The sequence below is a fragment of the Chionomys nivalis genome, chromosome 7 (genome assembly GCF_950005125.1).
Source record: "Chionomys nivalis chromosome 7, mChiNiv1.1, whole genome shotgun sequence".
Taxonomy (NCBI): Eukaryota; Metazoa; Chordata; class Mammalia; order Rodentia; family Cricetidae; genus Chionomys; species Chionomys nivalis.
The window spans coordinates 57,616,726-57,634,051 of NC_080092.1; the positions used below are offsets into that span (position 1 = coordinate 57,616,726).

Consider the following 17,326-nt stretch of genomic DNA (forward strand, 5'->3'; position numbering starts at 1 on the left):
TGTGGACTTTCCAGGGTCACAACCAAGCATGTCTTTAAAGTGTCCAGTGAGAGATTATGTACAGACCAGAGTGCAGCAGTGACAGCAGCCAGGCCTCTTTTCTATTTGACAAAAAGTCTCATACATGATCACTGGCAGGTAGGGTCATAGTTCCAAAATGTGTCCACTGCCCTTAGCAAAATAAAACAAGCTAAACAACAGTTAGTCAGAATATAAATTTGCAGCTGGAACATGGCAAGTGTGTGAGATCACTCAGAGGAAGCACTAGGAAGAGAAGCTTTCACTGTTAGAAGGCTCAGTCTGCACCTCTAACCCAGCACGCAGTTTCCACCAACACACCCGAGACGGTGCTATCAGAAAAATCTCCTTGGAAAATGGTGAGACTGCAACTCTTGTACATTCAGCTCCCAAAATACCTCTAAGTAAGTCTAAGATCCATTGGATGTGGCAAAGCATGCATGAATCCACTTAAAGAAAGTGAAAGAAAACCAGGTGATTCTTACGTGGTAAGATTTGTAATGTGTGGGTAGTTCATCACCAGTCCTCGCAGAAATTCGGATAAGTCTTTGTATGAGTGGTATCGATACAGAGCCAGGTCTGAGGATGAACTTAGCATGAAGCCTTCCAAACCATTCTCAGCAGAAAGGTGTTTGATTAATGCTTCAAATTCTTTAGTAGTGGGGTCACTGGCATCGTCGGTGCTGGCGCTATCCCCCTTTCCTTTCTTAGATTCATTGTTTGCGTCTGTTGAAGACCGAACAAGTGTGAAGTTGACCTGAACAGCACCTTCACTCCTGACGGTCACATTCTTGGTAACAGGGTTATACCTAGAATAAAGCAGACGGATCAGACCCGTACTTCCTTAGTATCCAAGCCCTGGGAAATAGAGGTGTACAGAGAATACAGGACTCCATGGAATACATGTGATGTAGTTCCCAAAAGAGTCAAGTTTTCAACTCTGAGGCAACTTACTATTAAAAAAATAATAACAAAGAACAAACATAGGTAAAAGTATAATATGGACGTGTGTCTAAGATTTAAATTAGAATTTCATGCTGGACATGGTGGCACACAACTTTAATTCCGGAATAGGGAGGTGATTCTCTGTGTTTGAGGACAGTCTGGTTGCTATGAATTCTAGGACAGCCTCTGCTATGTAGAGAGACCCTGTCTCAAAACTAACAAAAACAAACATAAAACAACAATAACAACAAAAAGGATTTCAGTGGTTAAGAGCACTCACTCACGGGCTGCTCTTCCAGAGGCCCTGGGTGCAAATCCCAGGACCCACATGGAGTTCACAATCATCAGTAATTCTAGTTCTAGGGACCGAACACCCTCTTCTGGCTGCTGTGGGCAACAGGCATACACAGGCATATATGCCAGCAAAATATTCATACACTTAAAATAATAAAAAAATTAAAATGGGATTTCAAATGGCAGGTTGAGACTCCTGCAGATCCCCAGTGGCTCCTGGAGTCTGACTCCACTAATCAGCCTTTAAGGTATGTGGGTGGAAAAGCCTGAGGTAGCAACTTAGGACATTCTCTACCAAAGATAACTCTGCCTGCTTTTCAGACACCTGGTGCTCTAGTTTCTCTAATATTCTGCCAAGTTAAAAAAACAAAAAAACAAAACAAAACAAAAAAAACAGAATAACTTTGAAATGCATTAGTGTGAACTTCTGACCTTGTTTATGGGTCACTACATATTTAAAGACCTGTTCTTTGTGGGAAAGAAGAAAAGGTGCCAACAACTCTAAGTGTCTCTGCATATTTAGCTTTCCTCCAATGGATGGGTAGATTAGCTTCACAAATATGTTGGCTAGAAAGGAAAGGGGAATGTTCTGCAGTAGTGCTTGGTCTTATTAAATCAAGAACAAAGAAAACCATCTGAGTGTGGTAAGCCTGTAACCTTAGCATTCTAGGAGGATCAGAAAAGCAAGGTCAACCTCCACTACATGGAACGTTTAAAGCCCAACCTGAACTACACTAGCTCCTACCTCAAAACAAGAGAAGATTCAGATTAAATAAGTGTTTACAATTCTAGGCCACTTGTAAAGGACTACAAAGAAAATCAGGTTGTTTTAGTTTTCTAAAAAAAAGAAAAAAACAAGTCATAGGCTCATCGTCTTTTTAATAAATAAATCAGTTGGGCATGCACTTGAGAGGAACAGGAGTTTTGGGGTCAGCCTGGCCTACATGAGACCCTGTCTTTCAGATAGACAGATAAAAAGGTAAACAAGCCCATAAGAGGAAAATAGCCTTACTCAGAGCTTGCAATCAGCAGAAACTGTCACTGAAGCAATGATGTAAATGTATCACAGAGAAATGAATGCATGTGAGAGCTTGAAACCCATAAAAGGGAACAAATATGTTTCTACAGAATGGTGTCCTCTGTGAGGCAGCATGAATTTACTCGGCAGAGCATTTGCCTTTTCTCCCCCTTCTTCCAACAAGTACATCCCAGATCTACTACTAACAGTGAGGGAAGTTGCAGGGCAGGTGATCAGAGCCGGAAGGCAGAAATGTGACCTCAGAGACCTGTCTGATGGGGCAGTGCCACAGGCAGCAGTGCTCAGCAGGGAAACTAGCTCTAAGCCTCCATGCATTGAACGCCACGTTGCAGACTCTCTGGGACTTTCTGGAAATAACCTTCTAGAAGGGAGCCATGTTTGTCTTACCCCCAAGCCCCAATCTGAAAGTGTTTACAACTTACCCTCGAGCAGATGCTGTGATTTTGTAAGTCCCTGGGACCAAGAGGCGCCAGTAATCTCCAGCTTTGTAAGTAGTCACTGGGTGATTGATTTCAGCAACACTGAGGGTGGCATTTAATATACCCCGACCATCTGTGGCATCAAGGACAAATCCTTTGACACCCTGATGAACCTGGGTAAAGAACAAGAATACCAGATTTTAAGGGGAAGGATCATCTAAATACTTTGGGAGTTCATATACAAAATAACAGATTGCTAATAATGCAAACAAAGGAGCTACCAGGACTTTGGGGTTCTGAGTAAAGCTAAATGTAAATGCTCATTAAAATTTATTTTTGTCCGAAGAGCAGTTAGGGTTCCCTGCTCTTCGGACTGGAGAGGGAGAGGGAGGGGAATAGGTGGTGGGGAGTGGGTGGATGGGGAGGGAAAAGGGAGGCGGGGAGGAGGTGGAAATTTTTAATTAAAAAAAATGTATTTTTGTTTCTGAAAACAGAGGCCATGTGAAGAACATAACAACATTTTAAATTTTAGGACATTATGACTACTTCACAATATAGGATACTACAAAAGAAAACATGCCAGGTCTGTTCCAAATGGACTGCTTTAAGACAGAAGAATGGCCAGGCGGTGGTAGCGCATGCCTTTAATCCCAGCACTCAGGAGGCAGAGGCAGGCGGATCTCTGTGAGTTGGAGGCCAGCCTGGTCTACAAGAGCTAGTTCCAGGACAGGAACCAAAAGCTACGGAGAAACCCTGTCTTGAAAAATCCAAAAAAAAAAAAAAAAAAAAAAAAAAGACAGAAGAATGTTCTAAATTAAAAAGAGTAAGGAGATACAACAATCAAATGTACCATATTCTGCTTGTAAATATCTTTGTAAGATTACATGGAGGGCACATAGGAATTTGAATATAGAGCAGATATTATGTAATATTAGAGAACTGGTATAATTTTCTTAGGTGAGATAATAGCATTTAAAGATGCCATATAGGAAAATATTCTTATTTTTAGATGCCTAGGGGCTAGAGAGATGGCTCAGCAGTTAAAAGCAGACCTGGGTTCATGTCCCAGCACCCACATGGCAGTTAACAACTGCCTGTAACTCCAGTTCAGAGGATCTGATTACTTCTTCTGGCTTCCATAAGCACCCATATGTGCAAAACATCCATATGTATAAAATTTAAATAAATGAATAATTAAAAGTAAATAGATGTCCAGGTATTTAAAGGTAAAATATTTCTAACATCTCTAATTTTCACTGAAATAGTTCATCCATCTGTATATTTTTCATATAAAGCAAACACAGCAAACTGTAAAAGCACTGTTATAAACCTAGCTGGGGAGTAGGTGTTTTTGTGCCAGTTGTTTGCCTTCTCTATACATGGTCAATACATAACACAGAATGTTTTTAATATTAGTGTATAAACTCAGGAAAACTATAGAAATGTGGTAGCCTAACGTATTAGGTTATTCTAATTAACCACTCACATATTTCTGAAGACTCTTTACCTGTTGGCCACCGTGCATATTCAAATAAAAGGAAACTGTTACACACTTGTGTACATATACACACACAATCAATCAATCAAATCAATCAACGACAATAAGAAAAATACCCTTCCAATCACCTAACAAATGCTGGAGAGTAGCTAATCCATGTCAGCATTTTACAAAGGCAGGATAAAAAAGGATCACTAACCATTACAGCAAATGGTACTTTGTTTAATAACTTTTGTCCTCTTCCCCAATCAGACAAATAAACTCATCTACACCCACAAATTTTCTAGGTAAATATACAAAACAAACTGGAATATAGAAATTGGGCAAATATTCTAAAACAAACTAGAATTAAAAAAGGAATATTCTGGGACTGAAGCTAGTGGTTAAAGAACACTAGCTTCTCTTGCAGAGGACCTGGATTTGCTTGCCAGCACCCACATGGCTGCCATGGACACTGCACACATGGTGCACATACATATATGTAGATACTCATACAACATTTAAAATGTACAAATGTTTTAAATACATATTCTAACTTTGCTATATAAAAGCTACATGTACACAAAACTCATTTTGGTCTTGGAAGAAATCCATTTGTTCCCTAGTAGTTACCTGTTTCATAAACTGAATTAGAGATCTTCGATTTTGTTCCCAGTACTTTGGCAGCTCATTCTCAAACGGGTATTTCACACAGCCTAGTTCGATAGTTACTTCAAAGCAATTTGTCTGTAAATAGTTCCAGTCCTGCATGCCACCTAAAGACAAGGAGTTAAAAATACATTATTCGGAATACATTTTAAATAGTTTAGATTCTACAGGATGAGAATCATTCCTAGTAAAAAGCCAAATTATCTTGTCTCTGCAATGACTCAAAAATAGTGGTAACTCATGGGAGAGTTAACATGCTGTATTTTCATTAAGAACTCATTGTATTGCAGTCTTCCCATTAGCACATGAAAGATCCATAATGATTTGAAGGTAAAAATTTGTACACTGGTCAGGTTGCAGTGCAATATGTCTATGTAGCTCAAAGAGCACCAACTGCAAAACAGTTGAAAAGGTTATTGCGATGTCTTAAATCATTTGAGCCTTTTTAAAAAACAACAGTTCTTTCTCACAACTGGAGAAGATCATTAACAAGCAGCAACACCCAAGAGAACAGAAAACCCAAGTTGTAAGGCCGTGATCTTTACCTGGGACATTATACCAGCTAGCTCCATTTGTTATCCCATGAGGAAAATACTCATTAAGGACACTCATATCTTTGCAAGGTCTACCTTGAAACATCTGGGAATTTTCCTAAAAAAGAAAAAAGAATGTTTACTATTATTTGTTTGCATTGACATTTAAAAAAAAAAGTGCTGGATGGATACAGGTAAAAGCTTTCAAAGATTACCACAAGGGGTGTGAAGTGGGAGAACACGGCCATATAAAGTCTGAGACACTCCAATGTATACGATTCTATGTCTGTTGAATTTTCACTGTGTGAATTTTTTTTTTTAATAAAAATGAAGGGGGGGCTGGAGAGATGGCTCAGCGGTTAAGAGCATTGCCTGCTCTTCCAAAGGTCCTGAGTTCAATTCCCAGCAACCACATGGTGGCTCACAACCATCTGTAATGAGATCTGGTGCCTTCTTCTGGCCTACAGACATACACACAGACAGAATATTGTATACATAATAAATAAATAAATATATTTAAAAAAATAAATAAATAAAAATGAAGGGCCAGTGAGATGATTCAGTGGGTAAAGGTATTCTTGCTGCACAAGCCTGGAGACCTGAGTTTGATCCCTGGAATCCACATTGACTCCAGAGTCGTCCTCTGACCTCCACACATGCCATGGCATGCAACCCCTTTCTCCTGCCCTACAATATACATTCACATACAATAATAAGAAAAAAAGAATTAATAAAAATTAAGAGCTGGGTGCGGCAACAGCTGCCTACACAAGACCAAGCCAGTCGACATTCTAGTATGGAGTGGGGAGACTGGAATTTTTTCTTATTTTTATTTCTTTATTGCCATTTCTCCAGCCATTTTCCTTCTTTTAGAACAACACTCCTGGAAACAATCTGTGTCTTGGTGTCTTTAGTATGCAGCCTGGAACCTGGTATAAGTACATGTGGAATTATTTACAGTTCCATGGGGGCACAAATAAGGGCTACAGGAATCCAGAGGAGAGAAGATGGCTTTTGACTGGGGAAAAATTTTCCTGAAGAAATTAAACTCTGAAAGATGGCTAAAGTTTCATCTTCTTCCTTGGCAATTAAAAAGGACAAAATAGAGTGAAGAGAAAAATATAAAAAATTTTCTACCACCTTGAGAATTAGCCATTTAACTTTAAAATATATAAACAAGCTCCTAATAGAAACTTACTATGCCCATTAAAGGCATATGATCCCACCACACTCACATAAAAACCATTATTTTAGATCACTGTAATAATTGTTCATGTGCTTTTCTTGGTGTGGGTCTTACTGTGTAGTCCTCATTATCCTGGAACTCTCTATGTAGACCATGGAGATCCTGTTGCCTCTACCTCCCAAGTGCTGGGCTTAAAGGTGTGCATCACCACACCCAGCCATACTTTGCTTTCTGGTTTTCTGCTGAAGACTGGTACCACGATCTGCTATCTTTCTGACTCCATCCATGTCCATCCATGCCAACCTACCCATCAGATTACATTACACAGAAGTACTGTTCTACTGTGGACCAATATGTAGATTACAAACATTTATAAAAGTTAAAGGACACTGAGAAATCTATTTAGATTTCTAGCATTCTTCCTCCATCTTCTCAGACCATCTAGTATAAACCACACTATGGACACCACTGTTCTAGGCCCTAACTGCCAGCAGACTGCTTCACTCTCAGAGCCCTAAGGAGCCAGTGAAGGTACTATGTGATACATGAATGGCCTAGGAAGTTTATTCTGGTCACTGATATTTTGCAAGGGCACCAAAACACTTCAACAGGCAAGGAATATCTTTTACAAATAGTATGAAGACACTGAATACATGCAAAAGAATGAATCTATAACCCTTCCTCACAACACCTCAAATCAGTTAAAAATAGATTCTAAATCTCAGCATAGGAATGAGTCTTTGTGACCTTGGTTTAGTAGATATGACACCAGAAGTACAAATGACAAGAAGATCAGTGAGCTGTACACTCTCAGCCTTATCACTCCCTCTCCCTCCTCTCGCCTCCACAGTTTGACCAACTGAAGATGTTGCTTTGAATTTTCAGCACTTACCAGGGTTACACTTAATTTCTTTGGTGTTCCAACTTACAACTTTCTTCTGCTGACTGCCTTTTGGAGTAAGAGGGTTTCCTTGTTTATATACGTGACAATTCAGTTCCTAACTCTTACAGCTGTTCTCCATGGCTATTTCTCTCTGCTCATTTTTCTATTATGGGGTTCTTTTACATGATTCCTGTCAGTCTAACAAAGTCCAACACTTGCATGAAGTTGTTTTATTTGCTCGCCCTGAGGGGAAGTGGGAGATTACAGGGCTTTGGGTTCTACACTACTTTTCTGTCTCATACAACCCTACACTTCCCTTTTTCTTTTTCTTGCTCTTAAACAAACTGTCAGAAGGCCCCTTTAATTCTCTCCCCTTTCTTTCTCCTCCAGAAGCCCTGCATTTCAAGACTCCCCTTTAACGTACCTATCCTTTTAAACTGTGTCTATCCCTTTGGATCATGCCAGATCCTTTTGTTTGTTTTTTTTTTTTTTTTTGTTTTGAAACTGGGTTTCTCCTGGAGCTTGCTCTGTAGACCAGGCTGACGTTGAACTAACAGATTCACCTGCCCCTGCCTCCCTAGTGCTGGGATTAAAGGCGTGTGCCACCACTACCTGGCAATACTAGATCTTTTAAGTTGTGTGCATTTTGAAATCTGTTCTCAGTATCTCAGTGCTCTCATTTGCTCCACTGCTTGTTTAGCATCTTGGGCTCCATCCTTTGGGTTGCACTTCACTGTTCTGTGATTTCCCACCCTGATCTCTACAACCTGTCTCCTACAGGTCTCATCAGCTCTTTCTCACTGCCTAGCCCTCCTGATGGAGTAAAGTGGAATGGATGCACGACAAGTCATCTTATTATTGTTTTCCATTTCCTTATTTGCGTGTATAGAGGAGGTCAGAGAACACCTTGCGGAAGTTGGTTCTCTCCTTTCACCATCTGGGTCCATCCCAGGAACTGACCTCAGGTCACCAGGTTTAGCAGCCAGCACCTTTGCCTGCCGAGCTATCTTGCCAGCCCTGCTGTTTTTTAACTCAGTTAATTGCTTTTCCAAGATCTTTCCTAGTACTGGGGTTAGAATTTTGGTAATTACAAAGTTTGCTTGTACCAGATGAGGAGACATACTAGAGGATGGCTACTACACAGCCACCACTGTCTGGTCAGTGTCTTGACAGAACTCTGCCAAGACTATTCATACTGGAGGAATGTGGGAGCATGAAGACGGAATCCCAGGGAGACAGCTTTGCGGGTGCTCATTAAGGCTTATGTGAGTCCTTACTTTTACCCAAGTTGCTTACTAGCCAAGGAAAAGGAGACTGTGAACAAAGACAGAGGACTTTAATGACCATCTTCCCATTGGCAAGAGCAGATAGACACAAGACTCCAGCGGTGGCAGGATGCAGTGGATTCAGAAAAGGAAGATAGGCCAGGGAGGACACCCATAATGGCTGCGAAGATGGAATCTGGATGACTCACACCAGTTTATGCAGGTCTGCTTTTGTTCAGTACAAAGTCACCTACTGAGAAAACGCGGAGTCAGGTGAAAGGCTTAGAATCACCACAGTGGGAAATGAATTGGCAGTCAAGGAGCAAAATGTGAAACATTGCCACCCCAGACTGAGGGCTCAGCTGTGCTTTGTGGGTGCCACAGCTGTGTGGCTATTCTGTGTTCTAGCCGTAAGAATGCAATGGAGGAGAAAGCTGGTCGTTGTGCTGCTTGTTTTTTGTCAACTCAACATCAACATAGCCACATCTGGGAAGATGGGAAGAGGAACTCCAGCTAAGAACATGCCTCAGTCAGGCTGCCTGTAGGCAAGTCTGTAGGGCACTTTTTTGTTGTTGTTAATGATTGAAGTAGGAGGGTTCAGACTGCTGTGGGTAGTGCCACCTCATGGGCAGGTGGTTCCAGGGCTATAAGAAAGCAGGCTGAGCAAGCCATGGGGAGCAAACCAGTAAGCAGCATTTCCCCATGGTTTCTACTTCAGCTCCAACCTCCAGGTTCCTGCCTTGAGTCCTGTCTTGGCTTCCTCAATGGACTGTGACCCAGGAAATGCAAGCCAAATAAACCTTTTCCTCCCTAAGTTGCTTTTGGTCATGGTCTTTATCACAGCTAAAGAAACTAAATGAAGACAATGCTAACTACTGAGGACTGGATACTGGGAAAGCAGGTATGCCCAAAGGGCGTGCGCGAGCCTTAGAATTATCACTGAGAGATATGGCTACAGGGAGAAGATAAATTAAAAAGAAAAGTTTAGTAGTTCAAAGAAATAAAACTAAGGTAAAGAACTGTTGGGGTGGGCATGGTGGTACATGCCTTTAATCCCAGTACTAGGAAGCAGAGGCAGGTGAATCCCTGTGAGTTCGAGGCTAGCGTGTCTACACAGTGAGTTCCAAGATAGTCAGAGCTGTTACGCAGAAAAATCCTGTCTCAAAAAACAAACAAACAACAACAACAACAAAAATATTAATGAGTGAAGAAGTACAAAGTATATGTGAAAAAACTCTGATCAATTGATTTTGATTTTGATAGGTGGCAATAATATACATTCTTTTTACTGTATGCATGTTCTACCAGATATGCCATACCCAAATAAAAGGTAATAATTTTTAAAAGTAAAATCAACAGCTGCATTCTTTTATTAGCAACTCTGAATATGAATCTCACAGGTCCATTCGCAGAGAAGGAAGGCGTATGAAGGTGGAATGGTAAAAGGCTGTCATTAGAGAGCGCAGAGTTGCAGTAATAACCTTCATAATCCAGAACCAATGAAATCACAGAATCAGTACACCAAAATTGGAAATTGCTGCACCTACTACTCAAGTCACATAGAATTTTTTTCTTAGAACTATTTTTAAATTACACACACACACACACCCTGACCCTTCTTTGTATGCTTGGTGGGAGTGTATGTAATTAAAAATGTCAGCGGAATTCATCATGCCAGTGTGTGTGGAGAACAGAGACTGAAGAGTGTCCTCTCCAATCATTTTCCACCTTATTTTTTGAGCTCGGAGCTCATGGATTCATCAAGGCTGGCCAGGGTGCTCCAGGAGTCTTCCTGTCTGTCTTCCCAGGGCTGGAGTTATGGGGTCATGATCTGAACACAGGTTATCATGCTTGTTACTAGCTGTGCAGCTTTCCCAGTCCCTATCTTAATATTTCTAATTAGAAAAGTAATTGTGCTCATTATAGAAAGTTTAGAAAACACAGACGCTTTACCTTTTCTATATTGTGGTAAAACTTTACCTTAAGAGTTATAGAAGTTCCTTGATAGAATTTTTCGGATCACTTATGTAAACTACCATATCGTCAGCAAATAGTTAGAGCTTGATTTCTTCTTTTCCAATTTGTATCCTCTTAATCTCCTTTTGTTGTCTTATTGCTCTAGCTAGGACCTTAACAACTATATTGAGTAAATATGGAGAGTGTGGACAACCTTATCTTGTCCCTGATTTCAGTGGGATCACTGTGAGTTTCTCTCCATTTAGTTTTATATTGGCTGTTGGCTTGCTGTATATGGCCTTTATTATTTAAATATGTTCCCTGTATCCCTGCTCTCTCCAAGACCTTTATCATAAAGGGATGGATTTTGTTAAAGGCTTTTCCAGCATCTAATGAGATGATGATGTGGGTTTTTTTTTCCAGTTTGTTTATATGGTGGATTATATTGACAGATTTTCGTATGTTAAACCATCCCTGGATCTCTGGGATGAAGCCGATTTGATCATGGTGGGTGATTTTTCTGGTGTGTTCTTGGATTTGGTTTGCCAGTTATTTATTTTATTGAGTATTTTTGCATCAATGTTCATGAGTGAGTCCAAGATTGGTCTGTAATTCCCTTTCTTAGTAATGTCTTTGTGTGGTTTGGGTATCAGGATAATTATAGCCTCATAAAAAGAGTTTGGCAGTGTTCTTTCTGTTTCTATTGTGTGAAACAATTTGAGGAATATTATTCTTTGTATCTTTCATGTCATGCATCTCCATCCCATTCACTTTCCCAACCCTTTGTATCCACCCTCTGCACCTGCAACCCCCCCAATAAAACAAAATGAAATTTAAGAGGAATAAAGAGGAGATAATAAATAATAAATAAAAAGGAGATAAAGGAATAAAAAGGAGAACAAACAAAACAAACAAAAAACCATAGATGAAAATGCATGACTTGAGTTTAAAAGCTAATGGAGAAAGAGACATAAATGTTCAAAAATGAGATGAGAAACAGAATAAAGAAGAAAGAAGGAAAAGCAAAGCATCATGGGTATCTTAGCTATGAGAGTACTTGACCTGAATGCTTTATTTTATTTTATTATTATTTTTTCTCTGTATAGCCCTGGCTTGCCTGGAACGTCTCTGTAGGGCCGCCTGGCCTGGAACTCACAGAGATCATCTCCCTCTGGTATTAAAGGCATACACCATCACTGTCTGACTATGAATGCTTTATTTTAAGGTAGTTTTTCTGAATTAACTTCCCAGCATCTGCTGTTCAAACACAAACATACCTTGGAATAAGAAAGTGCTATCTGTTGAAACACAGCATCATCTGGTGATTTACTGTATGTAGCAACTCCTTGTTCATTATCATCAAATGGATAGTTAACTACCAAAGAACCTACAAGGGAAACAGGAAAAGGTACCATTAACTGTTTTAAAATGTATTAGTAACATGATACAAGCTTTTCAGAATTGTGCTGATTGTGACTTAGACAATCCGGGCAGGCAAGCCTTCTGACATACCTGTGAAGCATTATTTAGACTAGGTTAGACTCTAGGCATACTTTAAGGATTATCTAGATTATGCTAATTATAACCAGAAGACCCACAGGACAGCGGCATCGTTCCTTGGAAACCAGCTGAACTCAAGCACTGGCCATTCTCCACTTCTTAAATGAGAGGTTGCCTCAAACTTCTGCTGCCAAGACTTCCTGGCCAGGATGGACTGTGCCCTGGAGCTGTGAGATGAGATGAACCCTTCTCCCTTAGGTAGAGTTTGTCAGAGTGCTTTATCACAGCAGCAGAAAAAGTAAGACAGAAGGGGCATCCATGAGACTTTCAAGGCCAATTGTCTTTACATACAGGAAAAATAAAGACTAAGGATGTGACTCCATGGCAGAGGGCTTGTCTAGCATGCACATGGCCTTGGTGCCAATCCCCAAGCCTGTTAAAAAGAAACAAAAGCCAACCAAACAACAACAACAACAAAAATCCCCACTACTTTCCCCACTGAAAATCAAAGTGAGCAAGTGGGAAAATAATACGCATGCATGAAATATAAAGGTGCTCTTAACTAAATAGGTCTTAAAGAAGTTGCAATTAAAATATATCACATGGTGAAATTAAATGGACCCAAAGCCTCCCAGCTCAATGAACTGCACTGCCATGCTGGAGCTGTGCAGCTTCACACTGGATTTTAGTGAATGTGTAAAGTACTTTGATGATATTCAGATCATAAAAATGGAGTATATTTTGATATACTCTGGTGGGAAGGGGAAGAAGGGAGGGGGAGATGGCTTAGTGGGAGAAAAGCTCTTGTGGGCAAATTCACACATGAATTAGATCCTCAAATCCAGTGGGAGGAGAGAACCAATCTCTGAAAGGTGTCCTCTGACCTCCACACACACGCCACAGCATGCATTACCCCCCCACACACCATATATACACAGTAATAAATAACATTAAAATTAAAAATGAGAGGAAAAGGTGGAAGAAAGATGAGGGGAAGCTGGGCTTGCTGTTTGCTTGTGATCTTAGCACTAAGGAAGCAGAGACAGGAGGAGGTTCTCTGGAAGGCAAGGCCAACATGGTGAGCCCCAGGCCTGCCTGGGTACTTGGTGAGGACCTGTCTAAAAGAATAACAACAACAAAGGAAAGAAAGAGTATGTGGGGGAGGGTACAGCCAGGACGTTGACCTAGAGAGCAAGGAGGAAAGACTAACTGTTCCCTGTAACAAGGCAGTGATAGAATACTCACTTGACTAGCCTAGGACTATAAGCAGATAGAACTCCAGCAGGGTTTTCAAATGCTCTCAACAAGAACTACTTAGTCCACACAGAGCTGCCATACCTCCATGCAGATTGGCTGACAGCACAAATGGATAGGCCTTCACCCAGCTCATCACAGCGATGGTCTCTGGTTGGGTAGGATCTGTGATTGGAACAAACTGGTCTGGGAAATTTCGGTTTAGGTCAAAGTTGTTGCTGTTGTTTCTGCCAACTACACTCATTGAGTCTCCTGCAGGACAAAAGATCAAAACTTAAGACATGTTTTACTACATTTTAATGCCAGACATACACCTTCAGCCATCTTAAAGTGTAAGCACATTAAGTCCATTGCTAACAATCCCACTGTGAGTAAAATGTATCTTTTTTTAACATTGTATATTAAAAAACAAACCTCTTCTAGATCTGTAAAGGAAGAGGTAGATCATTGCTCTTTAGCATTTGCCCTCTACTCATCCTTTGAAAGGAAAAATATCCAAATTACACAAATGATACTAAAGCATTGCTCAAGTGTTAATAAGAAACATACAATGGCATAAGCAACCTCTTGAGTTGTTGGGACTTTATCATGAAAAAACGGACCAACAAAAAGAACATTGTGGTATGCTGACATTAAAATGGTCACAAAAAGTTACGATTAGTAGAGAGCATTGTTGGATGTTTAACCCAATAGAGGAAGGTCCAATTCAAGCTTAAATTGTGTGGATTCTTACTATGAGCGAGGAGCCTACCTGCTGTCATAATCAGAGAACTGCAAGTGAGGAAGAGCCGACTGGGGCTCCCTGGTGGGACCTGGCTCTCCCTTCAGGAGGGCTGGAGGTGTGTGGGGGTGGGGTGGAGGGTGGGAGAGTGTGTGTGATGCTGGCAACAGTGAGGAGCAAGAACCTGAACATGCTAAGATCAACCAGAGCCTGTCTGTGTGAGAGCCATGTCAGCGCAGTGTGAGCTTTCCATCCTGTCTGTGCATCCACACTGCAGTGCCTGTTCCACGCGCAGGGATCACTGCTAGGAGCAGCTGTGGAGAGCAAAGGCTCTCACCAAAACGGATGGCCGGATATCCTTCAAGTTGGCTACGGAGAGACTGCAGAGACAGAATAGCTCAGCAAAGCTGTCCTTTTATATATATATATAAAAAAGCTTTTCTAACTGACACTCCACTTTGTGCCTAGGAAAGCCATTCCCTTACATAAAAGAAACTGGGGTCTGACACCTTACCCAGAGATGATCATAGATAGTTGTCACCTAGCAGTCTTTATCTGCCTGACAAAACAACCCTTGCTGGCTGTGAAATTCTCTCCTCAGACTTCCACAGCCCATAACCACCTCCCACCCAACCAGACCCAAGCCCCTAGCTTAGGTGTATATAAATATCGACTGCTTAGTTCTCCCTTGAGACTTCTTTCTACTTGTATGAATCTCATGTTTCTGGATATAAATAAATTTAATTTTTCCCTGTTAAGCTACCCACTAGCAGTTCATTCGAGATGAAAATGATCAAACCTTTAAAGGGAAAAAATTTAAAAGTTCCCTATGGGATCACGGTTGAGAGACAATGGATTCTTACTGTTCTAGGGTTCTGTAGAAGGTGGCCTGTGGAAACCTGTCCTCCCAGCCCCTTCAGCACTGCCTCAGGGACATGGGCTTGCCTAGGGGAGGCAGAGAAACAAAAAGCAGTAACTTAGGCATGGAATAGGATGAGTATGGAAGACGCTGGCTCCAAATATTATCTGGTTTGCTTTTTCAATGATAAAGTAAGGTTACAAATATAATAACTTAATAAGAACAGTTAAAATAAAACAATTTATAAAATATTCCATTATTCTTAATAAATGATGGTTAATCTTGCTTGTTGACTTGACCGGATCTAGACACCTACAAGATTAGGAAAGCACATTGTGGGGTATGCCTTCCAGGGTGTTTCACATACATGGAGCAGTATGATGAAAAAGACTGGCCTTGAACACGTGTGCTACCTCCAATAGGCTGGGGGACCCAGACAGCACAGAATACAGGAAGGAGGAAGCAAGCTAGCACCTGCCAGCTCCCTTCTTCCTGACAAGTGCATCCACTGCTGCTGCAGTCAGCTGCGGACCTCAGACTAGCGGCTTGCATCATGACTCCAGGAAGCTGCCTGGGCTTTGGCCTTGGACGGAGTCATTGGTTCTTGTTTTGAGGCTTCTAGCTTCTTGTTCTGAACAGCTACCAAGTTCTCTAGTTCTCTAATGTACACCGTCATTGTTGAACTGCCCAGCTTCTAATCATTCTAACAAATCTCTTTTTATGGTCTCTCTCTCTCTCTCTCTCTCTCTCTCTCTCTCTCTCTCTCTCTCCTCTATCAGTTCTGTTCCTCTGATGAAGACAAATAACCACTACAGAAATGCAAAACCAAACAAGAATCCCACATCTTGATTAAGAACTGAAAGACCTGTTAGGACCCTGGGCACCTACATTAAAAAGCTAGGCATTGAATGTGCATCTGTAATCCAGTGCTAGGGGGCGGAGTTAGACAGATCCCTGGAACTCATTGATCTGCAAGTTGATCCAAATCCAATTCCAGGTTCTCAAAAATGAGAGCAATTGAATAAGAACCCAATATCAACCTCTACCTTCCACAAGCATACTAGCGTACACATACCACACACACATACACACACACAAACACTATATATATATATATATATATATATATGTTTCATCATATAATGAAAAGTCTTCCCTATTTTCTAAGTACATAAAAGCTAAAAACACTCACAAATCATAAAAATAAAGTTTAATGTCTTCTCTATTCCAAAATAAGCATGCTGTACAACAGCCAACAGATTAGGTTTTACCAGTCAGCTCTGCTTTACCTTCCTGGGACTTTTCATACCCATCAGGGTTCATGGATGGCATAAGGTGAATTCTAGTGCTGCGAACCAAATCTGTTACTTCAGGGTCTGTTCCGAAGTTCTTGCAAAGGTATTCGATGAGGTTTAATAGCAGTTCTCTTCCAACCACTTCGTTTCCATGCATATTTCCAATATACTTAAATTCTGGCTCCCCTGAAAACAAATAATTACATGGAAGACTTTTCTTCTTCTTCAATTAACATGAAGTCTTTTTTTCCTCTTATATAAAAATCATAAACCAAAATATTAAGTAAATATATATTAGCCAACATCAAGAAATAGCTACATAAACATATTATAGCTTCCTTACAAGAATATCTCTCTGGTAGGCTCAAAGCATATATATCTGCATATCACACATATATATCTTTCCAATCCACATAAATGTATATCCATGTGCCAAACTGAACTCAGCTGAATGAATCAAATCTATGAACACACTAATACCATACAAATGTAGATTAGCAAATGGATTTTCTCTTCCGGGAACAGATTTGGCTCTATGTTCTTTTTTGACTATGTGTTCCTAATTGAAATCACACAGTGTACAGATGACATTTCTAGACAAAGCACAGTGATACAACTTTGAGAGGCACTACTGAAACCATGTGAAGGCCATTGAATTACCTGGTTCATGGACACCTGGGTTATCAGATATCTCCATCACATACAGTTCTCTTGACTCCACTGATTTTCCCAGCGAATAAAGACGAGTGATATTAGGATATTCATTGGCAAATCTTCTCAAGAAGATTTCCATATCAGGGAAATGGTGGTGGTGAAAGTCTTTAGGCTGGATTGGCTGATGGGAGGATGGTGTTCCAGCAGGAATATTAGGGACGGCAACTGTGCCAGGAGTTGCTACAGCCTCAGTTGAGTCAGGAATTACTGAAGTCACAGTTGGTCGAAGAGGAAAATCCATCTCTGTGGCTGGTCCTTCTTTCACCAGTATATTATTAATAGTTAGTGGCATATACCTT

General features: G+C 40.7%; 1 protein-coding gene across 1 annotated transcript in view; it reads right to left on the reverse strand.

The window, feature by feature from the left end:
- The window catches only part of Cpd (carboxypeptidase D), a 79,720-nt gene that overhangs the window by 19,868 nt on the left and 42,526 nt on the right, over window positions 1-17,326 (reverse strand). The window contains exons 5-12 of the mRNA XM_057773789.1: window positions 16,974-17,323; window positions 16,308-16,499; window positions 13,523-13,690; window positions 11,962-12,071; window positions 5,407-5,512; window positions 4,826-4,968; window positions 2,719-2,888; window positions 504-827 (exon numbers count right to left, since the gene is read on the reverse strand). Of these exons, the coding sequence (XP_057629772.1) occupies window positions 504-827; window positions 2,719-2,888; window positions 4,826-4,968; window positions 5,407-5,512; window positions 11,962-12,071; window positions 13,523-13,690; window positions 16,308-16,499; window positions 16,974-17,323 (1,563 nt within the window). The remainder of the gene's footprint in view (window positions 1-503; window positions 828-2,718; window positions 2,889-4,825; window positions 4,969-5,406; window positions 5,513-11,961; window positions 12,072-13,522; window positions 13,691-16,307; window positions 16,500-16,973; window positions 17,324-17,326) is intronic.